Source organism: Haliotis rubra, unplaced genomic scaffold (assembly GCF_003918875.1).
Source record: "Haliotis rubra isolate DU_JTF1 unplaced genomic scaffold, ASM391887v1 Scf594, whole genome shotgun sequence".
Classification (NCBI taxonomy): domain Eukaryota; kingdom Metazoa; phylum Mollusca; class Gastropoda; order Lepetellida; family Haliotidae; genus Haliotis; species Haliotis rubra.
In genome coordinates this window covers 178,264-203,493 of record NW_025767295.1, presented here as the reverse complement: position 1 = coordinate 203,493, position 25,230 = coordinate 178,264, and the positions used below count along the sequence as shown (strand labels likewise).

Below are 25,230 nucleotides of genomic sequence, written 5' to 3'. Positions count from 1 at the left end.
GTCTCGGCTTCTATGTCTGAATTTAACACTCTTTAGACCAAACATAAAATGAATGATTTTACCAATTAAATAGTGTCCTGAATATATCAACAATTAGACGGTTTGACTGCGTATCTTATTGTGAGCAACACGCGCACCTGTTTGGCATCAATTTAACGTAAATGAAAAATAATATTTCACAACACCCAAATATTTTGCAGTTATGGCTACGTGTGCCAATTTCTTATGTAAATATTATTCAAACAATCAAAAACTTTCAAAGAATAAAAAACGCCTACCCTATATCCAGGTATAATATGGTATTGAACAAGGCTAAATGTATATACTGAAAATAGTTTGATGAAAAAATATCTGAACGATACGCAAAGTATACATCATAATACTGAAAGTGTAATCGGAAGGATAGGGCGATTGTGTTTACACTTGTTCAACCGACCTTCACCTCAAAGAAATTGTCTAACATGTACAACAATGTTGACGTATGACATCACTACCACCGACCGATTACTTATAAAATGGCGGCCACGCTGACAAGGGTACACAGGATTTTGCGAGGACCCTTCCCTTGATTCAGGGATCGTTTGTACATAAATATGAGATGTAAGTAATCAGAATGATTCTGACTATATGTGTATTGTTATATGTTTTATCGTTTTCATTGTAAGTAAGAGAAGAAGCCAGAAATGCTGATAAAAACCTTTGTCGTTCTGCGTCAGTCATGGCGTCACGCTGCACGGACACTTCGACAATTTCTTATGAAATATCAAATGATTGCATTGCTTCTTTTTAATTTCCCATTTCTTGCTACGATACTCTTTCCATGCATATTCTAAAGCTATTGAGCCATTGCAAGCAATGAATAGACGGCTGCATGTCGGAAAATTTCAGAAAATGCTACGTAGTATAAAATCGGAATTTTTCTTTCTTTACAAGCGCAGCCTTTCGAGCACAGCGTATTGACACTCAATATCTTTCGTTTCATTTTATCCAGACAGTTGATATTGGTGACAAAGACCATTAGTAATTTGATTCTAAAATGTATGGGGAATTCAGTGATGCATTTGTCGCAGGTAAATGTGATATACACGTGATGTAATTGGCGTCTCATTACCGTCCTCCGCGAAACTTGATTTTGTAAACACTATCCAATATGACGGAAAGCGCACTTCGGCGTTCGTGTTTACAAGTGTATTTTCAGAATTATCATTAGTGATTTCATGAAAACCTGATATCAGTGATCATTAATATGCTATTTTTGAAATTCAATACATCTGAGTAGTAATTATCCGATTTGAACATTTGAAAACATACACCAAATAACGCTGTGAATCGTGATTTCGTAATGTGTCAAATATGGCGACATTTATGGTGAAGCCCATTTTGAAAGTCCATGTTATTTCTCCATCAGGATCCATCGGTAAAGTTGGGTTTTCTCGGTTTTCTTTGGCTTTCCATGATTACGGCTGCAAGGGATGTACCGCGAAGTTGTTTCGCGCCTTTTACCGGTGGTTTAAAAACGTTCGAAAATCTAAAAATAGCACACCGCGCCTTGACGTAAATCCGTTAAGCCGGGCGTAGTAACGCCTAGGCTTAACCGACGTTGTGCATGACGTGTAAGAGGAGGGCGCTGCTAAGCCCGACGTAGTGTGTTACGCCTGACGTTAGCTACGCCCAACATGTGCATACGGCCACGTCTTTCATTCTGCACTGCACCCTGCTGTAATGGGTCCAGGGAACACCCGCACCCTGCTGTAATGGGTCCAGGGAACACCCGCACCCTGCTGTAATGGGTCCAGGGAACACCCGCACCCTGCTGTAATGGGTCCAGGGAACACCCGCACCCTGCTGTAATGGGTCCAGGGAACACCCGCACCCTGCTGTAATGGGTCCAGGGAACACCCGCATGCTGGGGTCCAGGGAACACCCGCACCCTGCTGTAATGGGTCCAGGAACACCCGCACCCTGCTGTAATGGGTCCAGGGAACACCCGCACCCTGCTGTAATGGGGGAACACCCGCACCCTCCTGTAATGGGTCAGGAACACCCGCACCCTGCTGTAATGGGTCAGGGAACACCTGGCTGTAATGGGTCAGGGAACACCCGCACCCTGCTGTAATGGGTCCAGGAACACACGCACCCTGCTGTAATGGGTCCAGGGAACACCCGCACCCTGCTGTAATGGGTCCAGGGAACACCTGCACCCTGCTGTAATGGGTCCAGGGAACACCTGCACCCTGCTGTAATGGGTCCAGGGAACACCTGCACCCTGCTGTAATGGGTCCAGGGAACACCTGCACCCTGCTGTAATGGGTCCAGGGAACACCTGCACCCTGCTGTAATGGGTCAGGTCACAGGCTGTAATGGGTCAGGGAACACCTGCACCCTGCTGTAATGGGTCCAGGGAACACCTGCACCCTGCTGTAATGGGTCCAGGGAACACCCTGCTGTAATGGGTCAGGGAACACCTGCACCCTGCTGTAATGGGTCAGGAACACCTGCACCCTGCTGTAATGGGTCAGGGAACACCTGCACCCTGCTGTAATGGGTCCAGGGAACACCCTGCACCCTGCTGTAATGGGTCCAGGGAACACCTGCACCCTGCTGTAATGGGTCCAGGGAACACCTGCACCCTGCTGTAATGGGTCCAGGGAACACCTGCACCCTGCTGTAATGGGTCCAGGGAACACCTGCACCCTGCTGTAATGGGTCCAGGGAACACCTGCACCCTGCTGTAATGGGTCCAGGGAACACCTGGAATGTGTTGTAATGGGTCCAGGGAACACCTGCATGTGCTGTAATGGGTCCAGGGAACACCTGGAATGTGTTGTTATGGGTCCAGGTCCAGAGGAACTGTGTAAGAATGGCATTTCAAATAGATGTAACCCGTAGATCAACCCATGGTGAATGGATCAGCTGCCCCTATTGATTTCAGACATCTTAGGTGTTGACCAGGGTCTTTATTTCCAGTGAGTTTAGTTTTACTCCACTTTTAGCAATGTTACAGCAATATCACGGAGGGTGACACCAGAAATGGGCTTCACAAATTGTACCCAAGTTGGGAATTGAACCGGCCTTCTGTGTGATGAGTGAATGCTTTTCCCACTAGGCTACTCCACCCACCCCATCTAGTTCCAAGTCCATGCGACTCTTACATACAATTTCTGAAGATCAAGTGTATGAACAATTAACATGCTATCCAAGGCATGTGAGATTTCCACACAATTTACCATGTCAAATCATTGCACAAGCTCTTGAGCATATAACAGATGGGGATGTCAGTGAAAGCGGGAAGAAATCTTCCATTGGCATACTCCGTGGGTCTGTGACCCCCTTTTTGCTAACACCTCACATTTTAAATATACCCTTGAACCAGTCATTGTGGGGCTTGGATATTAAGCACTCCCTTTTTCCATAATCAAGGACCTCACATAATACAGCGGGGCGGTGGGGTAGCCTAATGGTTAAAGCGTTGGCTCGTCACCGAAGACCCGGGTTCTAATCCCCACATGGGTACAATGTGTGAAGCCCATTTCTGGTGTCCCCTGCCGTGATGTTGCTGGAATATTGCTAAAAGCGGCATAAAACCAAACTCAGTCAGTCAGTCACATAATCCAGCATGATTTGGGCAAAGTTTTCCCATTATGGCTATCTGGGATAAAACACAACTTGAGTGGGGTTTCTGTATAAGAAGGTATATTTATTTGCATTTATTAATCAATACAATAACAATAGTTCCATGGAAGCATCATGACCTTTGTAACTTCTTTGAGTGGCATTGCTTAGAAGTTGGAGAGTAATATACAGTCAAACCTTATGGATAAACCTTTGTAGCTTATAAGAAAATCCAACCATATCACTAACAGACATTAAACATTGTACATCATGACATATGAAAAGGCTTAGTAATAAAGGCTATATTCTGCTGAAAGTTGCCTTCTTTAAATAAAGCAGAACCATGCTGTTGATCACTGGATTGTCTGGTCCAGACTATTATTGTTTGTTCCTCACAACTTGTCTCACTGATCAGCTCACAAAAATATATCCTGCTGATTCCCATCACAGAGAAAATTGGCTACAGAACAAGAGAGTTGCTTCCCTTTACAGACCTTTTTGGTGAAAAAGTTTACAAGAGTTGCTTCCCTTTACACACACCACAGCATCTCAAAATGCCCATTAACACTTTGCTACTGAAATTAGTGAAGGCTTCCATGAACTTAGTCTGTCTCACAGTCCTTGGACCACATTATTTTCCCTTCTGCCTACCAATGCTGAAGTCCCTGATGAAGCAAGTCTAGGTTTCTCCAGATTCAGGCTCCCATCTCACTGGGGCTCCTTTTTAATTTAAATGGAAGTGTTTGTCTCTATCAAGATTACTGTATAAGAGGCAAGCCTTTCGTAGCTAGAATTAGTTGGATTTGATGGTGGGTCAGGGTTGAACATCTCACATTACAGGTTTGGTTCCTTGACGGGGCAGATGAATTAGCATTGATTTTGAGGGTTTGTACAAGGAGTGAGTGAGTTGTGTTTTATGCCATTTTTAGCAATATTCCAGCAATTTCACAGCAGGGGAGGGAAATTAAACTAGGGAAATGAACTCGGGCTTCGGCGTGATGACCAAACACTTTAACCACTAGACTACCCCACAGCCCTGAGTGTACAAGGAGGTGGGGGATGGAGGGTGGAGGTGAGGGGGCGGGGCTGAGAAGGTGGGTCTGGGGGGCATCGCCGTATATATTCAGTGCCTTATATGTGGTGATATAAGGTACATGTACTCAAAGACTAAATGTCAGGTTACCATGAGCTGATCAGATGAGTATTGGCATTTTGAGTTACAAATTTGATTTTAATACTTTGGATAGTCTTTCATTGTGGCTAGTCAGGGTAATGTTGGAAGAAAATTCCTACAGAAGAAAACACTGTCTACTTGGTTCACCTCCCTTAACTGGTGGAATGTATTCATATCTAGGACAAGATGGCGACCTCGTTTGGTTGTATGCCTGCATTAGTAAGAAATCATTATAATCGTCACATATCACATTGCACACGTTCAGGACAAATTGTTTGTGTCCGTTCTTCATCCCTTCATCTTCCGGAGGAGAGTTTCATTCCTGCGGCATTCCTGGAAAACAATGTAAATGTTAGGACTGAATCAAAAGAAGGAATTTATCAAAAGGTTAAGGCAACATTGTTTTAGAAAAGTCACAAGGCTCTCACAAAAGTATCAAATGGTCTGTATACAATGTATTTAAATGAGTACAAATTTATTAAGTTTAACGTCAAATTCAACAATATGTCAGCTACACGATGGCAGTCTGCAAATATGTGATCGTTGCTTGCATACCATTAATGTTCTGAGTAAATGAGGAAATGTTATCTTTATATTTTGCAGTATGCTCGATCACAGAAACCTTAAAATAATCAAGGTTAAAACAAACAATGCAGTTGTCAATTTCATAAGTTCACAAGTTTTTCAGTTATAATGAAAGCTCAGTCTCTTCCCTGCCAACACAGGCACCATGACCTACCTCCTTGAAGTCCTTTATCCTTGGAGTACAGTCTCCCATGCCAACACCATGACCTACCTCCTTGAAGTCCTTCATCCTTGAAGTACAGTCTCCCTTGCCAACACCATGACCTACCTCCTTGAAGTCCTTCATCCTTGGAGTACAGTCTCCCCTGCCAACACCATGACCTACCTCCTTGAAGTCCTGTATCCTTGAAGTACAGTCTCCCTGCCAACACCATGACCTACCTCCTTGAAGTCCTTCATCCTTGGAGTACAGTCTCCCCTGCCAACACCATGACCTACCTCCTTGAAGTCCTTCATCCTTGAAGTACAGTCTCCCCTGCCAACACCATGACCTACCTCCTTGAAGTCCTTCATCCTTGAAGTACAGTCTCCCCTGCCAACACCATGACCTACCTCCTTGAAGTCCTTTATCCTTGAAGTACAGTCTCCCCTGCCAACACCATGACCTACCTCCTTGAAGTCCTTCATCCTTGAAGTACAGTCTCACTTGCCAACACCATGACCTACCTCTATGAAGTACAGTCTCCCTTGCCAACACCATGGCCTACCTCCTTGAAGTCCTTTATCCTTGAAGTACAGTCTCCCTTGCCAACACCATGGCCTACCTCCTTGAAGTCCTTCATCCTTGAAGTACAGTCTCCCCTGCCAACACCATGACCTACCTCCTTGAAGTCCTTTATCCTTGAAGTACAGTCTCCCCTGCCAACACCATGACCTACCTCCTTGAAGTCCTTTAATCCTTGAAGTACAGTCTCCCTTGCCAACACCATGACCTACCTCCTTGAAGTCCTTTATCCTTGAAGTACAGTCTCCCTTGCCAACACCATGACCTACCTCCTTGAAGTCCTTTATCCTTGAAGTACAGTCTCACTTGCCAACACCATGACCTACCTCTATGAAGTACAGTCTCCCTTGCCAACACCATGGCCTACCTCCTTGAAGTCCTTTATCCTTGAAGTACAGTCTCCCTTGCCAACACCATGACCTACCTCCTTGAAGTCCTTTATCCTTGAAGTACAGTCTCCCTTGCCAACACCATGACCTACCTCCTGCCCCAAGAATACAGTCTCCCTTGCCAACACCACAATGACCTACCTCCTTGAAGTACAGTCTCCCTTGCCAACACCATGGCCTACCTCCTTGAAGTCCTTTATCCTTGAAGTACAGTCTCCCTTGCCAACACCATGACCTACCTCCTTGAAGTCCTTTATCCTTGAAGTACAGTCTCCCTTGCCAACACCATGACCTACCTCCTTGAAGTACAGTCTCCCTTGCCAACACCATGACCTACCTCCTTGAAGTACAGTCTCCCTTGCCAACACCATGACCTACCTCCTTGAAGTCCTTCACAGTCTTGAAGTACAGTCTCCCTTGCCAACACCATGACCTACCTCCTTGAAGTCCTTCACAGTCTTGAAGTACAGTCTCCCTTGCCAACACCATGACCTACCTCCTTGAAGTCCTTCACAGTCTTGAAGTACAGTCTCCCTTGCCAACACCATGACCTACCTCCTTGAAGTCCTTCACAGTCTTGAAGTACAGTCTCCCTTGCCAACACCATGAACTACCTCTATGAAGTACAGTCTCCCTTGCCAACACCATGGCCTACCTCCTTGAAGTCCTTCATCCTTGAAGTACAGTCTCCCCTGCCAACACCATGACCTACCTCCTTGAAGTCCTTTATCCTTGAAGTACAGTCTCCCCTGCCAACACCATGACCTACCTCCTTGAAGTCCTTTATCCTTGAAGTACAGTCTCCCTTGCCAACACCATGACCTACCTCCTTGAAGTCCTTTATCCTTGAAGTACAGTCTCCCTTGCCAACACCACCATGACCTACCTCCTTGAAGTCCTTTATCCTTGAAGTACAGTCTCCCTTGCCAACACCATGACCTACCTCTATGAAGTACAGTCTCCCCTGCTTGAACACCATGGCCTACCTCCTTGAAGTCCTTTATCCTTGAAGTACAGTCTCCCTTGCCAACACCATGACCTACCTCCTTGAAGTCCTTTATCCTTGAAGTACAGTCTCCCTTGCCAACACCCTGACCTACCTCCTCGCAGTACAGTCTCCCTTGCCAACACAATGACCTACCTCCTTGAAGTACAGTCTCCCTTGCCAACACCATGGCCTACCTCCTTGAAGTCCTTTATCCTTGAAGTACAGTCTCCCTTGCCAACACCATGACCTACCTCCTTGAAGTCCTTTATCCTTGAAGTACAGTCTCCCTTGCCAACACCATGACCTACCTCCTTGAAGTACAGTCTCCCTTGCCAACACCATGACCTACCTCCTTGAAGTACAGTCTCCCTTGCCAACACCATGACCTACCTCCTTGAAGTCCTTCACAGTCTTGAAGTACAGTCTCCCTTGCCAACACCATGACCTACCTCCTTGAAGTCCTTCACAGTCTTGAAGTACAGTCTCCCTTGCCAACACCATGACCTACCTCCTTGAAGTCCTTCACAGTCTTGAAGTACAGTCTCCCTTGCCAACACCATGACCTACCTCCTTGAAGTCAGTCTTCATCACCATGACCTACCTCTATGAAGTACAGTCTCCCTTGCCAACACCATGACCTACCTCTATGAAGTACAGTCTCCCTTGCCAACACCATGACCTACCTCCTTGAAGTCCTTCACAGTCTTGAAGTACAGTCTCTGCTGCTCTACCAGATTCAGATAGTCATCGTTCAGACGGTCCCTCTTCATCTTCTCCTCCTGTTTCTTCTTCTCCACCTGAAGCAAAAAATATCAAACCTCAGTTTCTGCTATCACGTGAACACTGTCTTCTCACTGCTGTTCATCCTGTTTCATTTAGCAATTTCAAGTTTCATCGTACTGCAGACGTAAAGAGTATAGTTGTACATCAGTCATAACAGACAGTTTAAAGTTTCCTACACTAGATGCAAACAGCAAGGTTATCCAGTTTCTCACAACCATCAAAACAGATAGTTTCCTGTTTCCTACAGTTGCTTTCAGTTTCCTACAGCAGACTCATATAGAGTTTCTTACATTCTTGAAACAAGGTTTTACACATAGTTCCAGTTTCCATCAGTAGAGAATGGCTATTGTGTGCATCTCTTTGAACACTATCCTTTCAAAGAAAAGACACTGACAAAAAAGGACAGGGACCTAATCCACAAAACGTACGAGTGCTACGACATTGTAAGCCAATAATAAACGCCAAAGTTACGACAGGTCGTAATGTCATGAATCCTTTGTGGATCGGCACCCAGATCTCTATACTGAACACTGACGAAAACCCCTGGACTGACCTTGGCCCTGTTGCCCTTCACCCCTTCCACAATCTGCTCAAACTGCTTGAGGAACTGGTCCTTGTTGGTCTGAGATGACATCGCTCTGAAACACAAGCCACAAATGCCGAGTGAGTGAGTGAATGGAGGGTGGCACTGGAACCTGTTCATAAAAAGATTCTTTATACTCAGGTCCCCATCCTGCCCCCACATGAATCAAGTACAAGACATGAAAGATATGAAAAGATATTCCAGCTTTTACTTTTAAACAAACAGATTATTTCTTGAAAGGGTCTCTAACTAAATGTCTGTTCGTCACTGGTATTAACTGGTTGGACTAGTATCGACTAGTTGGACTGGAATCAACTGGTTGGACTAGTATCAATTGGTTGGACTGGTATAAACAGGTTGGGCCAGTATCAACTGGTTGGACTGTTATCAGCTGGTTGGACTGGCATTAACTGGTTGGACTGGTATCAGCTGGTTGGACTAGTATAAGCTGGTTGGACTGGCATTAACTGGTTGGACTGGTATCAGCTGGTTGGACTAGCATCAGCTGATTGGGCCCTGCCATGGATCTGATGATCTACTGTCACACACTGATGTCAATACTTACTGAGAAAAGTTATCATGGATGGAGTTCAGCAGGTTGAACTGAAACCACAACACATCTATTAGTTTATAGCAACACACAGCTAACGCCATATTTAAATGTGACTTTTCCATTGTGATGGTCAGACTTTGAACTGAGGACAGTCCAAATCTTAATGACAGATCCTGACTTGAATTATGGAAATTAGTGAGTGAATTGGGTGGAATGTTGCTTTAAACAGCCGTTCAACTATTGTACCATTTGTCTGGTTATTGCGGGAAGGAAGCCGAAAGTTACGAAGACCCAAGACACTGACCACCTTAGATGCAGTAGCGAGTGAGTTGGGTTTAACCAGAGGTACAGATACGCTGTGTATCTGCGTAACTTACGCATATATTTATGTGAAAATTCAATTCCTATTAAGTCTATTGCATACAAGTATGCTTGAATTTTGGTAAATACTCAATAAATGTCATCTTACATGCGTACACACGAAAATGTCAAATTTTAGCTTGCGTACTGGTGGATAGATAAAATAACTGAGGTATACTGAGAGGTTCTATTTCAGGACATGAACTTGACACCTTGCAGTCTTTGTTATTGTTTCTCATATTACAGATCAAATATAAATAACAAACACTAAAATTTAAACTTTATTATATTTTTAAAATTAATGGAAAATGGCAAAATACCCAATTGAGTTTGAGTGAGGTGAGTACAATTTATTTGGTTACTCAAAGGAAAATTAGGATACCCAGTTGAGATGAACACAAGTGAGTACATAACTCAATGACCCCAAAAGTTATCTGTAGCTCTGTTTAACACTACATTGAACAGTACTTGAGTTATATTATTACCTGCAAGCTTAAACTGGTAAAATTGCCTGAAGAGTTGCAGACCCCATACATTTACCACTGTGGATGAACCAGCAGACATTACACAGTCATTATCAGGGCCAATCTTGAATTTGAATGGAATCAGATTCTGTAACACCTAAGGGAGGCAACTCTGCACAACAAACCCCAGTGATAAGTGAGTGAGTGAGTTTTAGTTTTACGCCGCTTTTAGCAATATTCCAGCAATATCACGGAGGGGGACACCAGAAATGGGCTTCACACATTGTACCCATGTGGGGAATCGAACCCGGGTCTTCGGCCCAGTGATAAGTACAGCACTGATGCCCACTATCAGTGAAACAACACAGTACCTCCTTGGCCAGGTAGAGTTTGGTGTCATCGAGAGTGTTGTACAGTGTGTAGAACTGCTTCGTCTCCTTGTGCTTGGCTGCAACTGTAACAACAAAACATATCTACATTTCTTTCTCTTTGTCGAGTGAGTGAGTTGGGTTTTATGCTGCTTTTACCAAAATTCCAGCAGTATTGTGGGAACACAAGATATGGGCTTTACACATTGAACCCATGTTGGGAAACTAACCCGAGTCTTTCACTTAACCACCAGGCCTCCCCAAAAAACCCATCTCCATATCAAGAAGCATACAATCTAGCATGCATTTTGTAATGCCACAGTCAGATACATTTCAGCTATAGCATGGCAGCCTTTGAATAACTGAATCTCGGTAATACAATCTTGTGATTTGACACCTGTGGCAACAACAGATGATTGACATTTTCAGAATTGCCCATGCCATCAGGGTATATTGACTGTGTACACTGACTATATGCCGAACCTTCTGATTGAACTTTTGTTATGGCCAACACATGCTGATGCACAAGACTGTGTTTTGTTGGTTTGTTGAATTTCACGCCACACTTCTGCAATATTCCAGATAATATGGAAGCTTTTGCCTGTAGGGGCATGTCGAACCGGGAAATATGTGATTTAGAACAACCCAAGCCATCACTCATGCAGCATTAATGTCCAGATATATGGAAGACAGTGTCACTGTAAATAATCGAGTCTTACACTGACATATGCCGATGATTGTTTTTTTCCCTTAGCTGACAACCCAGTTGTGATCAACAACATAAGCATTAATGTATATATGGAAGCATGGATACAATGACATGTGTCAACCAAGTCTGAACATATGACCCGTTAGTCGCGTTAGTCGCCTAGTCGCCTCTTACAACAAGCATGGCGCTTGCTGAAGACTGATTCTGACCTGAATCCTCTCGGGTTCCCAGTGTATCAGCTTCATGTTGGAGGACAGTTATATACGTTTCAGATGTTGTCTACTTTTGTGAAACCTGGAGTATGATGCAGACAAACCTTGAAACATAACCAAGGCTACTCTGAGATTCAAACCCACAATCACAGTTTCCTGGCACATCTAAGGGAAGCAACCCTGTAACTTACTTTGGCTGTACAGCTCCACAAATCTGCGCTGATACTGACTGAGTTCGGCCCGAGTTGGAACCTCATCTATGTTCCGCTGCAGGCCAGGCGATCTCACGATTCTTCCGGGCCTGTGGGATACAAAGAAAGAATCTAAACCCAGCGTCACCCGAGATTAAATATATAACGACAAGTTGGAAGTAGTAACAAACATCAGCTGCGTTCAAGAAAACTGCACTTATTTAGCAACCAACATGCGCGTGTGTGTGTGGCTACTTTCACTTGTCTGGACTTGCACCGGTTGCATATCATCCTTCTGATGTTGCTGCTATATGGCAGCAATATGTAAATAATCAAGTCTGGACCAGACAATCCAGTGATCAACACCATGAGCATCGATCTACACATTTGGGATATGATGACGTGTCAATCAAGTCAGCAAGTCTGACCACCCGAAACCCGACTATTCCCACAAGCATAGGTTGCTGAAGACCAATTCTAACCCGGATCCTCACGGGTACGATGTTGCAGTTTAACATGACACCTATCATACTGACTATCTTCTTTGAGTGGCGTTTATGTATGATAAAGAAGAACAATTTTTGTATGGTCAGACAACTTCTTTGTTGCAATAGATGTGATGTTTCTGTGAAGATGCTAACACTGTTATCACTTGCTTACTGACTGTCTGTCAATCCTAACTGTACCCTTAATGCCAAATACTTGGCAGGTTAACATGAAATTCCATCTTTACAGTTTTGGTACGGCATAGCAACCACTGATCTTGGTGTGCTGGCAATTAGGTGCCTCCCTCAGGGAGTGTGGGTTCAAAACCCAAATGGGACACAACCTGACAAAAGCACTAGAATCTGTGCTTTACTGAGAAAGTATAATCCCAAACAGAGTGAGTATGGTTTTACGCCGCTTTCAGCAATATTCCAGCAACATCATTGTGGGGGACACCTGAAATGGGCTTTACACATGGGGAATCAAACCCATGTCTTCAGCATGACTAGCAGATGCTTTAGCCACTAGGCTACCCCACCGCCCAAATCCCAAATAGAACATATGATACTACTTTCGACTTGCCAACCAGAAACTATTTCCAGTGAACTAGGATGGTTATCCAGTACACTGAAACAAGTATTGTTTACATACCAGCAGCAGACGTATCTTATGGAGTTTCTCCTTGTCGGCGATGTACTGCTTGTCGATCAGTCCAGCTCGAGCCTGGGGACACAGGAAACACAAGGGAGATAACCAAGTTCAATATTTAAAGGATGAACACAACTAATCATCACTGAAGGATCTGGGTACAAATAGGTGCATGAGTCATCCTCTATTTCAATACCATAAATCTACCTCAAATTGTAGAGAATGGAAGAGTGTCTCCAGAAAGAAAAATAAATAAATAAATCAGATATATGAAATTTTTTGAGAATGGAACAGATACATAATAATTAAGTTCTTACATTGATCAATATTTGTTTTACACGTTTTTTAGATGTCAATGTGCAGGCATTAAATTCTAAAAAAGGCTTTAAATATGAGTGAGTTGGGTTTTATGCAACTTTTAGGAATATCATCTTTGTTTTACACGTTTTTTAGATGTCAATGTGCAGGCATTAAATTCTAAAAAATGCTTTAAATATGAGTGTGTTGGGTTTTATGCCACTTTTAGGAATATTCCAGTAATATCATGATGAGGGACACCAGAAATGCTTTACACATTCTACCCATGTGGGGAATAAAACCCAGATTATTGGAATCATAAATAAACACTTTAACCACTAGGCTACCCACTGCCACGACAAGGTCTTTACTCAGTCATGTAGCCATTAAAAGATATTGAGCAAAAGTGTGTATGAACCAAAACTGTTTTCTTACAATATTCTCAAACCGACTAAACCTGTTTTTAAGCTGAAACATATATAATACTGTCTGAAGATGTAGTCAATTTCAGCTTCTGGGCCATTGATTTTGCAGAGGACCTTCCCAAAAATAATAATGTAAATTTACTTGAAGAAGTGGTTACCTTATCCTCAGAGTCATCTTCATCTATGTCTTCCTTCAACCGACTGATGTTGTCCTTCAGTCGTGCCATCTCCTCCTGCAGGAACAAGCAACTAACTTTAAACCACATGCATAACAGAAACCCAGACCTTGCAGGGACCTTGAACTTATAAACATGCCCCTTAGCTGTATTGATGAACTTACTTGAGGATATAAAATAGAGACATGAGCTGAATGGTCTTCTACAGTTTTATCAACTCATTCATTCTTGAGCAGGTGATCAAAGAATAGACAAGACTCAGAAGAATATATGTACAAGAATATATATGACATGGCCTTGAACTCCTGAGTTTGTCTTTTTAGTTTTATCAACTCAGTTATTGTGAACTTGTGAATGGAGAAACGACCCTGACCTTGCAATGGGCCTTGAACTCTTGCTCCTGCTTCTTGAGGTTCTCATTCATGGCCACCAGTGACCTCAGGCTGGTCAGGATTCTGTAGCAACAAGAAGGTGAAGTGAGGTGAAATTGGGTTTAACGTCGTACTTAAGAATATTTCGCTCATATGACGGCGTACATGCATGTATATGTGTGGCTGCTTGTACTGGCCCAGACATTAGCTGGTTTTATAGTGCAAGCTCCCAAAGATACCATGCCACAGTGAAGCATGAATACCCCACTCAGACACATTATACTGACTCCGAGCCGACCAGTCCTTGTTGTACCCATTAATGCCGAGCGCCAGGCAGGGACCAACAAGTACCATATTTTAACGTCTTTTGGTATGATGAGGTCGGGGATCAAACCCGCGACCTTCCGCTCTCCTGGCGGACGCTCTAACCATTACACCATGGAGGGGGTCTCGCAACAACAAGAAACGCAGTGAACAAGAAGACCACTCAGCTTGTTGCAAGTTGGAACTGACGACTCCTGGTTTGTCAGGTCACTGGATTGTCTGGTCCAGATTCAATTATTTACAAATTGCCGTCACATAGCTAGAATACTGCCAAGAACAGGGTTAGGCAACAAACAATATCTGTTGTACTTACCAGGGGCGGATACAGCTATTTGAGAAAGGGGGGGTGCACACTATTGAGAAAAGGGGGTACACACTTCATTTTCAACTGAGTTTCAATGGTCATTTAACAAACTTTCAGCACAAAAGGAGGGGTGCACCCCTGCACCCCCCCTCTGGATCCGCCTATGCTTACCCCTGATTCTCCTCTGTTTCAACCTCAGCAAGTTTCTCCATTTCAGTGTCGATAGCTTCACTCTTGTCTTGCACCTGAAACAGGTGAATGATCATTCACAGGTGTGTAATGACTCTACAGGTAGAGAAAGACTTTGCAAGGATGTCACTCATAAAGAGGCTCCACTGACTGTTTTAAGTGACCTTTACAAATGACGACCTTATAGGTGAGCAACAACTTCACATGCTTGACCTTGCCCAAAACTTGTTGATAATCAACAATTCCCAAGTTTCAAGACTGTACAAGTGAAAGCTAACTAGCAAAAACTGGCGTAATGATGTTTTCATAAATACAGAACAAATAATCCATGTAGTAGGATTGGTAAAGAATTGTGTAAAATACTGTTTCAAGCTGTTGGGAGGTAACTATGACTGTGATAAAATCTAATAAAAAAGGTTCATAAAAAATATTTTAACCTTGACTTTTGTCTCACTTTGGAAGAAACTGTTTTATAGCAGGGCCTAGATTTTTGAAACGTTCATACACCTACAAACTTCTTAAGCCCAATCTTTACACATTGGCTACGATCAAAGTTAAGAATTCTTAGGGCTATGAACGCTTCGAAAATCTAGGCCCAGAACTCCATTTTGGAATGTATATACTAAGATTCAGTAACAGACTATGATAAAAACTGATAAAAAGTTGATACTCGTCACTTTGTGACATCATTATTGCAGATGTAAAACAGGTGTATAATAAGTCAACAGGTGAGATCAAACATGTTCCAAAGCCTTCTAGAACACTGCTGGAAGTTGTGATAGATTTGTCTCCCTTCCCACAAGACCATAGTCAGCAGCCATTGGGGCAGTCTAATCCCTATTTTCTACATCTCTTAACACAAGCGGGGTACAAACACCCAACGAATGCCCCTCATTCAATACCATCAATGCTGAAACTTGAAAACAAACTATTTTAAAAATAATTTGACCGACATCTCCTTGTGCTCATCTTATCATCAACATGGCTTAAAACTTTACATTTACACTGACATAATAGATAAAACAACCGTTTTTCATTTCCGACGAATATTACTAACCTCCTTGAGCTTCGTCTGGGTGTCCAGGTAGGTTTGATGAAGTTCTGCATGCTTTGCTGTTACCTAGCAACACAAAAATTGTATTATAACAAAACCGTTACCATAGAGATGTAATCAACTATATCTACGCTGCTCTGCACAATGATAACTCCCCTCTCTACCTAAAGGACCTGATCCAGATGTATACACCAGGACGATATCTCCGATCTCAGAATATGTACAATCTCTCGGTTCCCTCAACATTCACTAAACTTGCTGATCGTGCCTTCTCCAAAGTTGCCCCTACCTTGTGGAACAATCTGCCATTTGAACTCAAAACAGCAAGCTCTCACAAATCCTTCCAGAACTCTCTAAAAACTTTCCTGTTTAATCAAGCATATGATATGTAAATTATCTACCCTGTTCAGCACCATTGAGCAGCTCAAAGTTGGAAAATAGGCGATTGGCGCTATACAAATTAATTATTATTATTATTATTATTATTATTATATGACTTTCTGATGACATCTTCACATTTTGGGAGGGGTGAAAAGACAGTTGGTAAAGTTTGTTGTTTTGTTTGTTGTTTATCACTCAGCAATATTCCAGCTATATGGCGACAATCTGTAAATAATAGAGTCAGGACCAGACAATCCAGTGATCAACAGCATGAGCATTAATCTATGCAATTAGGATACGATTACATGTGTCGCTTGTTGCAAGAGGCGACTAATGGGATTGGGTGGTCAGGCTTGCTGACTTGGTTGACACATGTCATCATATCCCAGTTTTGTAGATATATGCTCATGTTGTTGATTCCTGGATTAACTGGTCCAGATTCGATTATTTACAGTCCACCGCCATATACCTGAAATATTGCTGAGTCAGCATTAAACAACAAAAGCAAACAAACTTACATCCACTGAAAAATGAACTCTGTCAGGAGTCAGAATCAATAGCAGCGAGACCGCCTCTGTGGTGTAGTGGTTAGAGCGTCCGCCCGGAGCGCGGAAGGTTGCGGGTTCGATCCCCGACCGCGTCATACCAAAAGACGTTAAAATATGGTACTTGTTGGTCCCTGTCTGGCGCTCGGCATTAATGGGTACAAGGACTGGTCGGCTCAGAGTCAGTATAATGTGTCTGAGTGGGGTATTCATGCTTCACTGCGGCATGGTATCCCAGTGGGCTAGCACTATAAAACCAGCTTAAGTCTGGGCTAGTACAAGCAGCCGCACATTCACATACACACGCATGTACGTCGTCATATGAGTGAAATATTCTCAAGCACGACGTTAAACCCAATTTCACCTCACCTCACCTCAATAGCAGCGAAAGACTTGTTTCCTGTCTACTGAAGCTGAATGTAATAAGTGAACAACCAGCAGCATGTACAAACAAATAAACCAGTCTACCAACCTCTTCCAGCTTTGTCTTCTGTTGTTCAATCTGTTTCCGGAGGGCAGTGGTGACTCGCTTGTGTTGTTGAGCGCCACCTACACGCTCCGTCTTCTCAATCTGTTCTATCTCAGCTTGCTGAAAAATGGACATAACAGTGAAAATAAGCACTAATTCCACACTCCGGCGCAGTGATGACTTAGCATAACATCACTGCCACAGGCTAATTTGCATGTCACGTGACCAGACTTTTCTTTTGTTTGTAATCAAACGCGCATATTCATAATAAGAAGATACTGGACTCATGAAAGCTTTTCAGTGTGCTCTCTTCATAATGTTTTACTTTGTTGCATATATATTCTTCCACAGCTGCGACAGTAAGGTCTATCACAATACATATTTATATATCACACTGGCTGCATCGTTTGCTCTCCATCAGCTTCGATGACAGCACGTGGAGCCGTACAACCTATGTAAACAAAGGATCGCTACGCAGATCGAAATAGTGTTTCATGATTTTGGATATTTTCTCAGTGAAACTAAACCATTCTATTAAAGATGTTTAGTTAGATGTGTAGACTCGTCAAAAATAAAAGAGTAAAGAAATCTGTACATTATATTGAATGGACATTGCAAGATGTGACGAATCGTCACATTTTTCCGGCCTGTGGCAGAGGTACTATGTTGGCTTGCCGCATGGAACTCTGGGTAGGAGAGTGCACTAATTCCACACAATGACTGCATGCAACTGCTACCCTGATCACCGACCAGCATACATTCAATCTGTATTCCCAGCTTCCTGGGGAGCATACAACTTTACTTGCCTGTCTGGGGTTAAATGTTTTGCACTTTTTTATTACAACGGTCAAACTCAGCGGTGGGGTAGCCGATTGGTCTAAGCATTGGCTCATTACCTAATAGAGGGTTTGAATTCCTGGGAAGTCCATTTCTGGAGTCCCCTTTGTGGATATTGTTGGAATATTGCTTGAGGCAGAATACTGCTAAAGAACAAGACTAACTCACCTACTGTAATTACTTCTGATTTAACATTAAGAGCATTTTTAATATCTTTATAACTCTCGTCAACATTTGACCAGAACAGGAGCTATTCTGAGATTTTGAATAAGTACTGGATGTATATCTATTTTGAAAGGTTATTCATTGAAGCAGGCATTGTTTCACAAGATGAAAGTTTATCCTTTGAGGCTTTTGAATCTCGGCCCCATTTCACAAACCTCTCGTAAGCCTAAGATCTCATAACTTTGCTCGTAGCATTCTTACCTCCTATGTTACAGTGTAGGAGGTACGAATGCTTCGAGAAAAGTTACGAGATCTTAGGCTTATGAGATCTTTGTGAAACGAGGCCTAGGTTCGTGAGTTTTGTTTCCAATGACACTTTGTCCATCTAATGACATAATTATGAATACACAATGCCATTAAGATAGCGGTAAAATGTAACACGTTATTATTGGGATTACGCTCGTATGGAAAGTGAGTGAGTGAGTTATTATTTAACGTCACATCGGAAATATTTCAGCCATATCGTGACCGTATGGAAAGTAGAGATTCTAGATTGTCTCAGGTCCATCCAAGAGTTTGGGTTCCAATAACATTTGAGATTCAAGCAATATCACAGCAAAGGACACCAGACATTGGCTTCAAACACTGTACCTATGTGTGGAATCGAACCTAGGCCTTCAGCGAGATGAGCAAACGCTTTGACCACATGGCCACAATGAAGAAAGCATTTCTTCTCTACTGAGAGTAAGTACAGCTTGAGCTGAAATCTGCCTCGTAAACAAGTTGTGTGTTCCAACATTGCCCTTCCTCAGTCACTGCAGAAAAACAAAACACACTCGCAAGCCCATGCATAGTAGTATTCATGTTTCCACTTAGGTGGGTGAGTGAGTATGGTTTTACGCAGCTTTTAGCAATATTCCAGCAATATCACAGCAGGGGACACCAGAAATGGGCTTCACACATTGAAACGCATGGATCCAGTTGATGAAGGAGGATGAATATTAAAAGTATTTTGCTTCTGGCAATCTATGAAGTGTATCTGGGGCAGAAAAACAATCAAAAACAATTCTCTTGTAAGTTTGGCCAATAAAACATAATGAATTTATTTTTTGAGCAGGGAAAAATAATTTATATTTTTTTTCTTATTCTTGAAAAAACATGACAGGCGGATCCGTAAAACAAGAAATAAAATTGGTCTTGTCTAAGCTACTTTTTTCATTACCCAAATAACACAAGACAACCTGACAATCATTTATTTAATTTAACTTTCATTGTCAGAAACTGGAAGCTTTTGAAGACGGATATGTTTGTCTGTTCTAAACAGAAAAGTCAATGACAGCTGCACCAGTTGTCAAACAATGTAAAAACATCAAACAAGATATTCAACAGATGACCATCATAACATACAAACAATCTGGTGCTGTAAGAAAGGTTTTTTAGCAACATAGAAATACAATATATTCCATATGCAATAAAGCTGCGATATTGATTATAACTCAACATTCAAATCATGCAAATTGGAAAAAATAGAAAGCAAGAATGGGTGATTAAAAAAGGCTGACAGACAAGCTTTTGATAATGTCTAAGGTATGAAACTATATTTTCAAAACAGTTTCTGCCAATATTTAAAAATGAATATCAAAAACATGCAGTAAACAAGAAAATAAAAAGACTCACTTTCTCTGCATACTCAGATGCAATCTGCTGGATCTCCTCTGATTGCATGCCCACGATCGACCCAACAGCACCTGCCGTTAGCTTGCCCTAAACAACGTCAAACAAGGGGGATAACCATGCAGTGCTTCATACAGGAAGCTCCACAGAGGGCGCAACACAACCTGGACATACTGGTCATAGGAGGTACCACACAGGGACATGGTCTGCGATTGGTGGGGAATACAGGTACCACACAGGAACATGGTCTGTGATGGTGGGGAATACAGGTACCACACAGGAACATGGTCTGTGATGGTGGGGAATATAGGTACCACACACGGACATGGTCTGTAATGGTGGGGAATATAGGTACCACACAGGGACATGGTCTGTGATGGTGGGGAATACAGGTACCACACAGGGACATGGTCTGTGATGGTGGGGAATACAGGTACCACACAGGGACATGGTCTGTGATGGTGGGGAATACAGGTACCACACAGGGACATGGTCTGTGATGGTGGGGAATATAGGTACCACACAGGGACATGGTCTGTAATGGTGGGGAATATATAGGTACCACACAGGAACATGGTCTGTGATGGTGGGGAATATACGTACAATACAGGAACATGGTCTGTGAAGGTGGGGAATATAGGTACCACACAGGGACATGGTCTGCAATGGTGGGGAATATAGGTACCACACAGGGACATGGTCTGTGATGGTGGGGAATAAAGGTACCACACAGGGACATGGTCTGTGATGGTGGGGAATATAGGTACCACACAGGGTCATGTCTGTGATGGCTGGGAATATAGGTACCACACAGGGACATGGTCTGTGATGGTGGGGAATATAGGTACCACACAGGGACATGGTCTGTAATGGTGGGAATAAAAGGTACCACACAGGGACATGGTCTGTGATGGTGGGAAATACAGGTACCAAATAAGGACATGGTCTGTGATGGTGGGGAAATATAGGTACCACACAGGGACATGGTCTGTGATGGTGGGAATAAAGGTACCACACAGGGTCATGGTCTGTGATGGTGGGGGAATATAGGTACCACACAGGGACATGGTCTGTAATGGTGGGGAATAAAGGTACCACACAGGGACATGGTCTGTGATGGTGGGGAATATAGGTACCACACAGGGACATGGTCTGTGATGGTGGGGAATATAGGTACCACACAGGGACATGGTCTGTGATGGTGGGGAATATAGGTACCACACAGGGACATGGTCTGTAATGGTGGGGAATAAAGGCACCATACAGGGACATGGTCTGTGATGGTGGGGAATATAGGTACCACACAGGGACATGGTCTGTGATGGCTGGGAATATAGATACCACACAGGGACATGGTCTGAAATGGTGGGGAATATAGGTACCACACAGGGACATGGTCTGTGATGGTGGGGAATATAGGTACCACACAGGGACATGGTCTGTGATGGTGGGGAATATAGGTACCACACAGGGACATGGTCTGTGATGGTGGGGAATATAGGTACCACACAGGGACATGGTCTGTGATGGTGGGGAATATAGGTACCACACAGGGACATGGTCTGTGATGGTGGGGAATATAGGTACCACACAGGGACATGGTCTGTGATGGTAGGGAATACAGGTACCACACAGGGACATGGTCTGTAATGGTGGGGAATATAGGTACCACACAGGGACATGGTCTGTAATGGTGGGGAATAAAGGTACCACACAGTGACATGGTCTGTAATGGTGGGGAATATAGGTACCACACAGGGACATGGTCTGTAATGGTGGGGAATATAGGTACCACACAGGGACATGGTCTGTAATGGTGGGGAATATAGGTACCACACAGGGACATGGTCTGTAATGGTGGGAATATATAGGTACCACACAGGGACATGGTCTGTAATGGTGGGGAATATAGGTACCACACAGTGACATGGTCTGTAATGGTGGGGAATATAGGTACCACACAGGGACATGGTCTGTAATGGTGGGGAATATAGGTACCACACAGTGACATGGTCTGTAATGGTGGGGAATATATAGGTACCACACAGGGACATGGTCTGTAATGGTGGGGAATATAGGTACCACACAGGGACATGGTCTGTAATGGTGGGGAATAAAGGTACCACACAGGGACATGATCTGTGATGGTGGGGAATATAGGTACCACACAGTGACATGGTCTGTGATGGTGGGGAATATAGGTACCACACAGTGACATGGTCTGTGATAACAGGCCAGGTTTGTACAACAGAGCCAACCAACATGGAGGGAACATTCAGTGCAGGGAACATTCAGTCCTACAATGCTACATTAAGTGACCTTCTATTCCCTTAACTGATCACTCTACCCATGACATACATCTTATTCTGCGACACGGAGAACTTGTACAACTAAAGATGTTTCCATGTAGGCTTGTCATTCTTGCTCTGCCAAGATGCGTTACTGCTAAGGCTGTGACATCATCCCTGTCCTACCAATATGGGTGGAATACAATTGGTATCTAGATACTGTTCTTCCTGTCATAATATCTTATTCCCTCCATTTCTGCAAAATGTTGAAACAAGATTTCTGGGAAGAACAAGAACCTGTGAGCTGTAACAGTTAATGTAATCACCCAGTAATACTTAATTTGACATCTTTTCACAAAGAAACCTATAAAAAAACAAAAGGTATAATTCATTGGAGACACAGCCAATGAAAAACATAGGATGAGCTAGCCTGTGCCCTGTGGGGCCCTGAATCTTCCATAATCCAGACCGTCATAAGGCAACATCTTCCTGACATATTGTTGTATCCCAACTGCAGGGATCAATGCCCGTCACATCAATCACTGGATTGTCTGGTTCAGACAGTGAGTGAGTTTAGTTTTACGCCGCTTTTAGCAATATTCCAGCAATATCACGGCGGGGACACTAGAACTGGGCTTCACATATTGTACCCATGTGGAGAATCGAACCCAGGTCTTCAGCGTGACGAGTGAACGCTTTAACCACTAGGCTACCCCACTGCACCTGTTCCAGACAGATTTACAGACCACTGCCATATAGCTGAAACATTGCTAATAGTGGCGATAAACAAACAAACAAACAAAGCTAGCCTGTGAGAGTGAACAGAGAGAAGCTTGAAGGTCGTGTCATGCATCAGCTGGGCTTGTTCTGGTTTACAAGCACAGCATGGTGTCTACATATACTAGTCAAGAATCATCTACATATAATGGGATCAAAAACTAAAAGAATCATGAAAACAAAATTATTTTAAAATTGATTTATAATTAAAACAACCACCATATTCTACTAAGTTTAAATACTATAAAATAAAAATGAACCTTCTTCCATACGTTGTTAAAAACCAAAACTGATATTTAATTACGATACAGCTGTATGACATTTGATTCCAACTATCTTTAACATATGACTGCAGTACAATATCAAACAAACACGTACCATCAGCAAGTACAGCACACTACCGACATTACTAGGAGCATCATGCTGTACGCTAACATTTTATTAATAATAAATATCCATTTCCATGGTAACATACCTCAAGGGCGCCTGTTGCCATCATGTCACTCATCAGCATTTTGATTCGACGCTGAAAAATAAAAAGTTTGCAAAAATATTTACTAATCAGAATTAGGTGTGAACCAGTTCAATGAATTAATTGAGTTTAGTTTTCCACCGATTTTAGCTAATATTCAAGCAATATCATGGCGAGGGCGGGCTTCACATATTGTACCCATGTTGGGAATCGAACCTGGATCTTTGGCGTGATGAGCAAACGCTTTAACCACTAGGCTACCCCATCGTATTGGGATCAAGTGGTAAGGCTTTTGGAACACTTTTTTGCATTAAACATATTTTTCACAGGGTTGTTTTTTTCTGTGTCATCAAATTTACATTTCTTTGTTCCTAGTCATGTTGTTGCAATATTTCTTCAAGATTACAGGAAGTTTATGTTGATGACATTTTAGTCACCAGTTTCAAGTTGGCTGTGAAATTTGCTAATGGATTTTGTGAATTCTCAAACAAAAGGAAAGAAACAAAGAACTACATGTTTTTTTCTTTACTTTTATCTGCATAAACAACCTTAACAGGAAAATTTGAAAAATCATGTTTTGAGATTTCAACTACTTCCAAACACTACTACTACTATTAATGGCCATTTATAAACTGCCTTTTCCACACAGTTGTGCATGCTCAAAGCGCTATTCCCCCGACAACCCAAGCTGCCTGTGAGGCGCTAGAAGGTTAATAGTCACATGACTTATCCCACCGGGTACCCATTTTATGCTGGGTGAACTAATTCATCTCTTTTTCCCCTACAATTTGCTTTCACTTTTCATCTCCTTGTCTGTAGGCTGACAATAAATTCTGAATGTGAAAACACTGTTACCCACAAATCCCCTCTTCCCATTATCGCCTCTTACCTCTTCCTCTTCCTGTGTTTCCTCAGTGGCCTCAGGCACCTGTTGCCCTGACAACCCAGCAGCCACAGCCTTTTTCTTTGCTGCTTTCTCATCTTCCTACAATAGAATCATAAATAAGATGTACCAAACTGATATGCATCGACTTGTTGTTTCAGGATACCATGCTGATCAAGTATGGATCTATAAGATCGTATAATATAGAGTCCACTTTTGAGCCAAGGTTGAAGGCACTCGTGAAGGTCCGGGTTAGAATTGTTTTTCAGTAACCCATGCTTGTCGTAAGAGGCGACTAACAGGATCGGCTGGTCAGGCTTGCTGATTTGGTTGACACATTATCGTATCCCAATTGCATAGATTGATGCTCATACTGTTGATCACTGGATTGTTTGGTCCAGACTCGATTATTTACAGTCTGCTGCCAAATAGCTGGAATATTGCTGAGTGCGACGTTAAACAACCAACCAAACCAACCAAACTTCACAATTTCAGATACCACAGTCTCTCTGTTAAACCACTCATGTTCAAGCCATTAGAAATAGCATACCAAGAAATCTGTACAAAATGTGCACAAGATAAGCACGTTGCAAGGAGTAACTAGTGATAATTCAGAATCGATTGATTACAGACCGCTGAAGATTCTCCTCACCAATGGTTCGCAATACATCTAGTCTCATTGTGTTCCCAAAAACAACTGACTGACTGACTGAGTTTAGTTTTACACCGCTTTTAGCAATATTCCAGCAACATCAAGGCGGGGGACACCA

General features: G+C 42.8%; 1 protein-coding gene and 1 long non-coding RNA gene across 2 annotated transcripts in view; both read right to left on the bottom strand.

Annotated features, from left to right (window-relative positions):
• Positions 1-2,053: 2,053 nt before the first annotated feature.
• Positions 2,054-2,481, bottom strand: LOC124255129. Its single transcript, XR_006892626.1, has 3 exons — positions 2,377-2,481; positions 2,138-2,323; positions 2,054-2,075 (listed from the first exon to the last, which is right to left on the bottom strand). It is a non-coding gene; the product is annotated as an uncharacterized LOC124255129 (long non-coding RNA).
• Positions 2,482-4,256: 1,775 nt separating this feature from the next.
• Positions 4,257-25,230, bottom strand: part of LOC124255128 (coiled-coil domain-containing protein 93-like) — a 45,755-nt gene continuing 24,781 nt past the window's right edge. The window contains 16 exon segments of the mRNA XM_046688966.1: positions 4,257-5,119; positions 8,156-8,269; positions 8,809-8,893; positions 9,404-9,441; positions 10,587-10,669; positions 11,696-11,780; positions 11,782-11,805; positions 12,833-12,904; positions 13,710-13,784; positions 14,101-14,182; positions 14,898-14,971; positions 15,973-16,035; positions 17,368-17,484; positions 20,044-20,130; positions 23,581-23,631; positions 24,467-24,562. Coding sequence (XP_046544922.1) covers positions 5,075-5,119; positions 8,156-8,269; positions 8,809-8,893; positions 9,404-9,441; positions 10,587-10,669; positions 11,696-11,780; positions 11,782-11,805; positions 12,833-12,904; positions 13,710-13,784; positions 14,101-14,182; positions 14,898-14,971; positions 15,973-16,035; positions 17,368-17,484; positions 20,044-20,130; positions 23,581-23,631; positions 24,467-24,562 — 1,191 coding nt within the window. The 3' untranslated portion in view covers positions 4,257-5,074.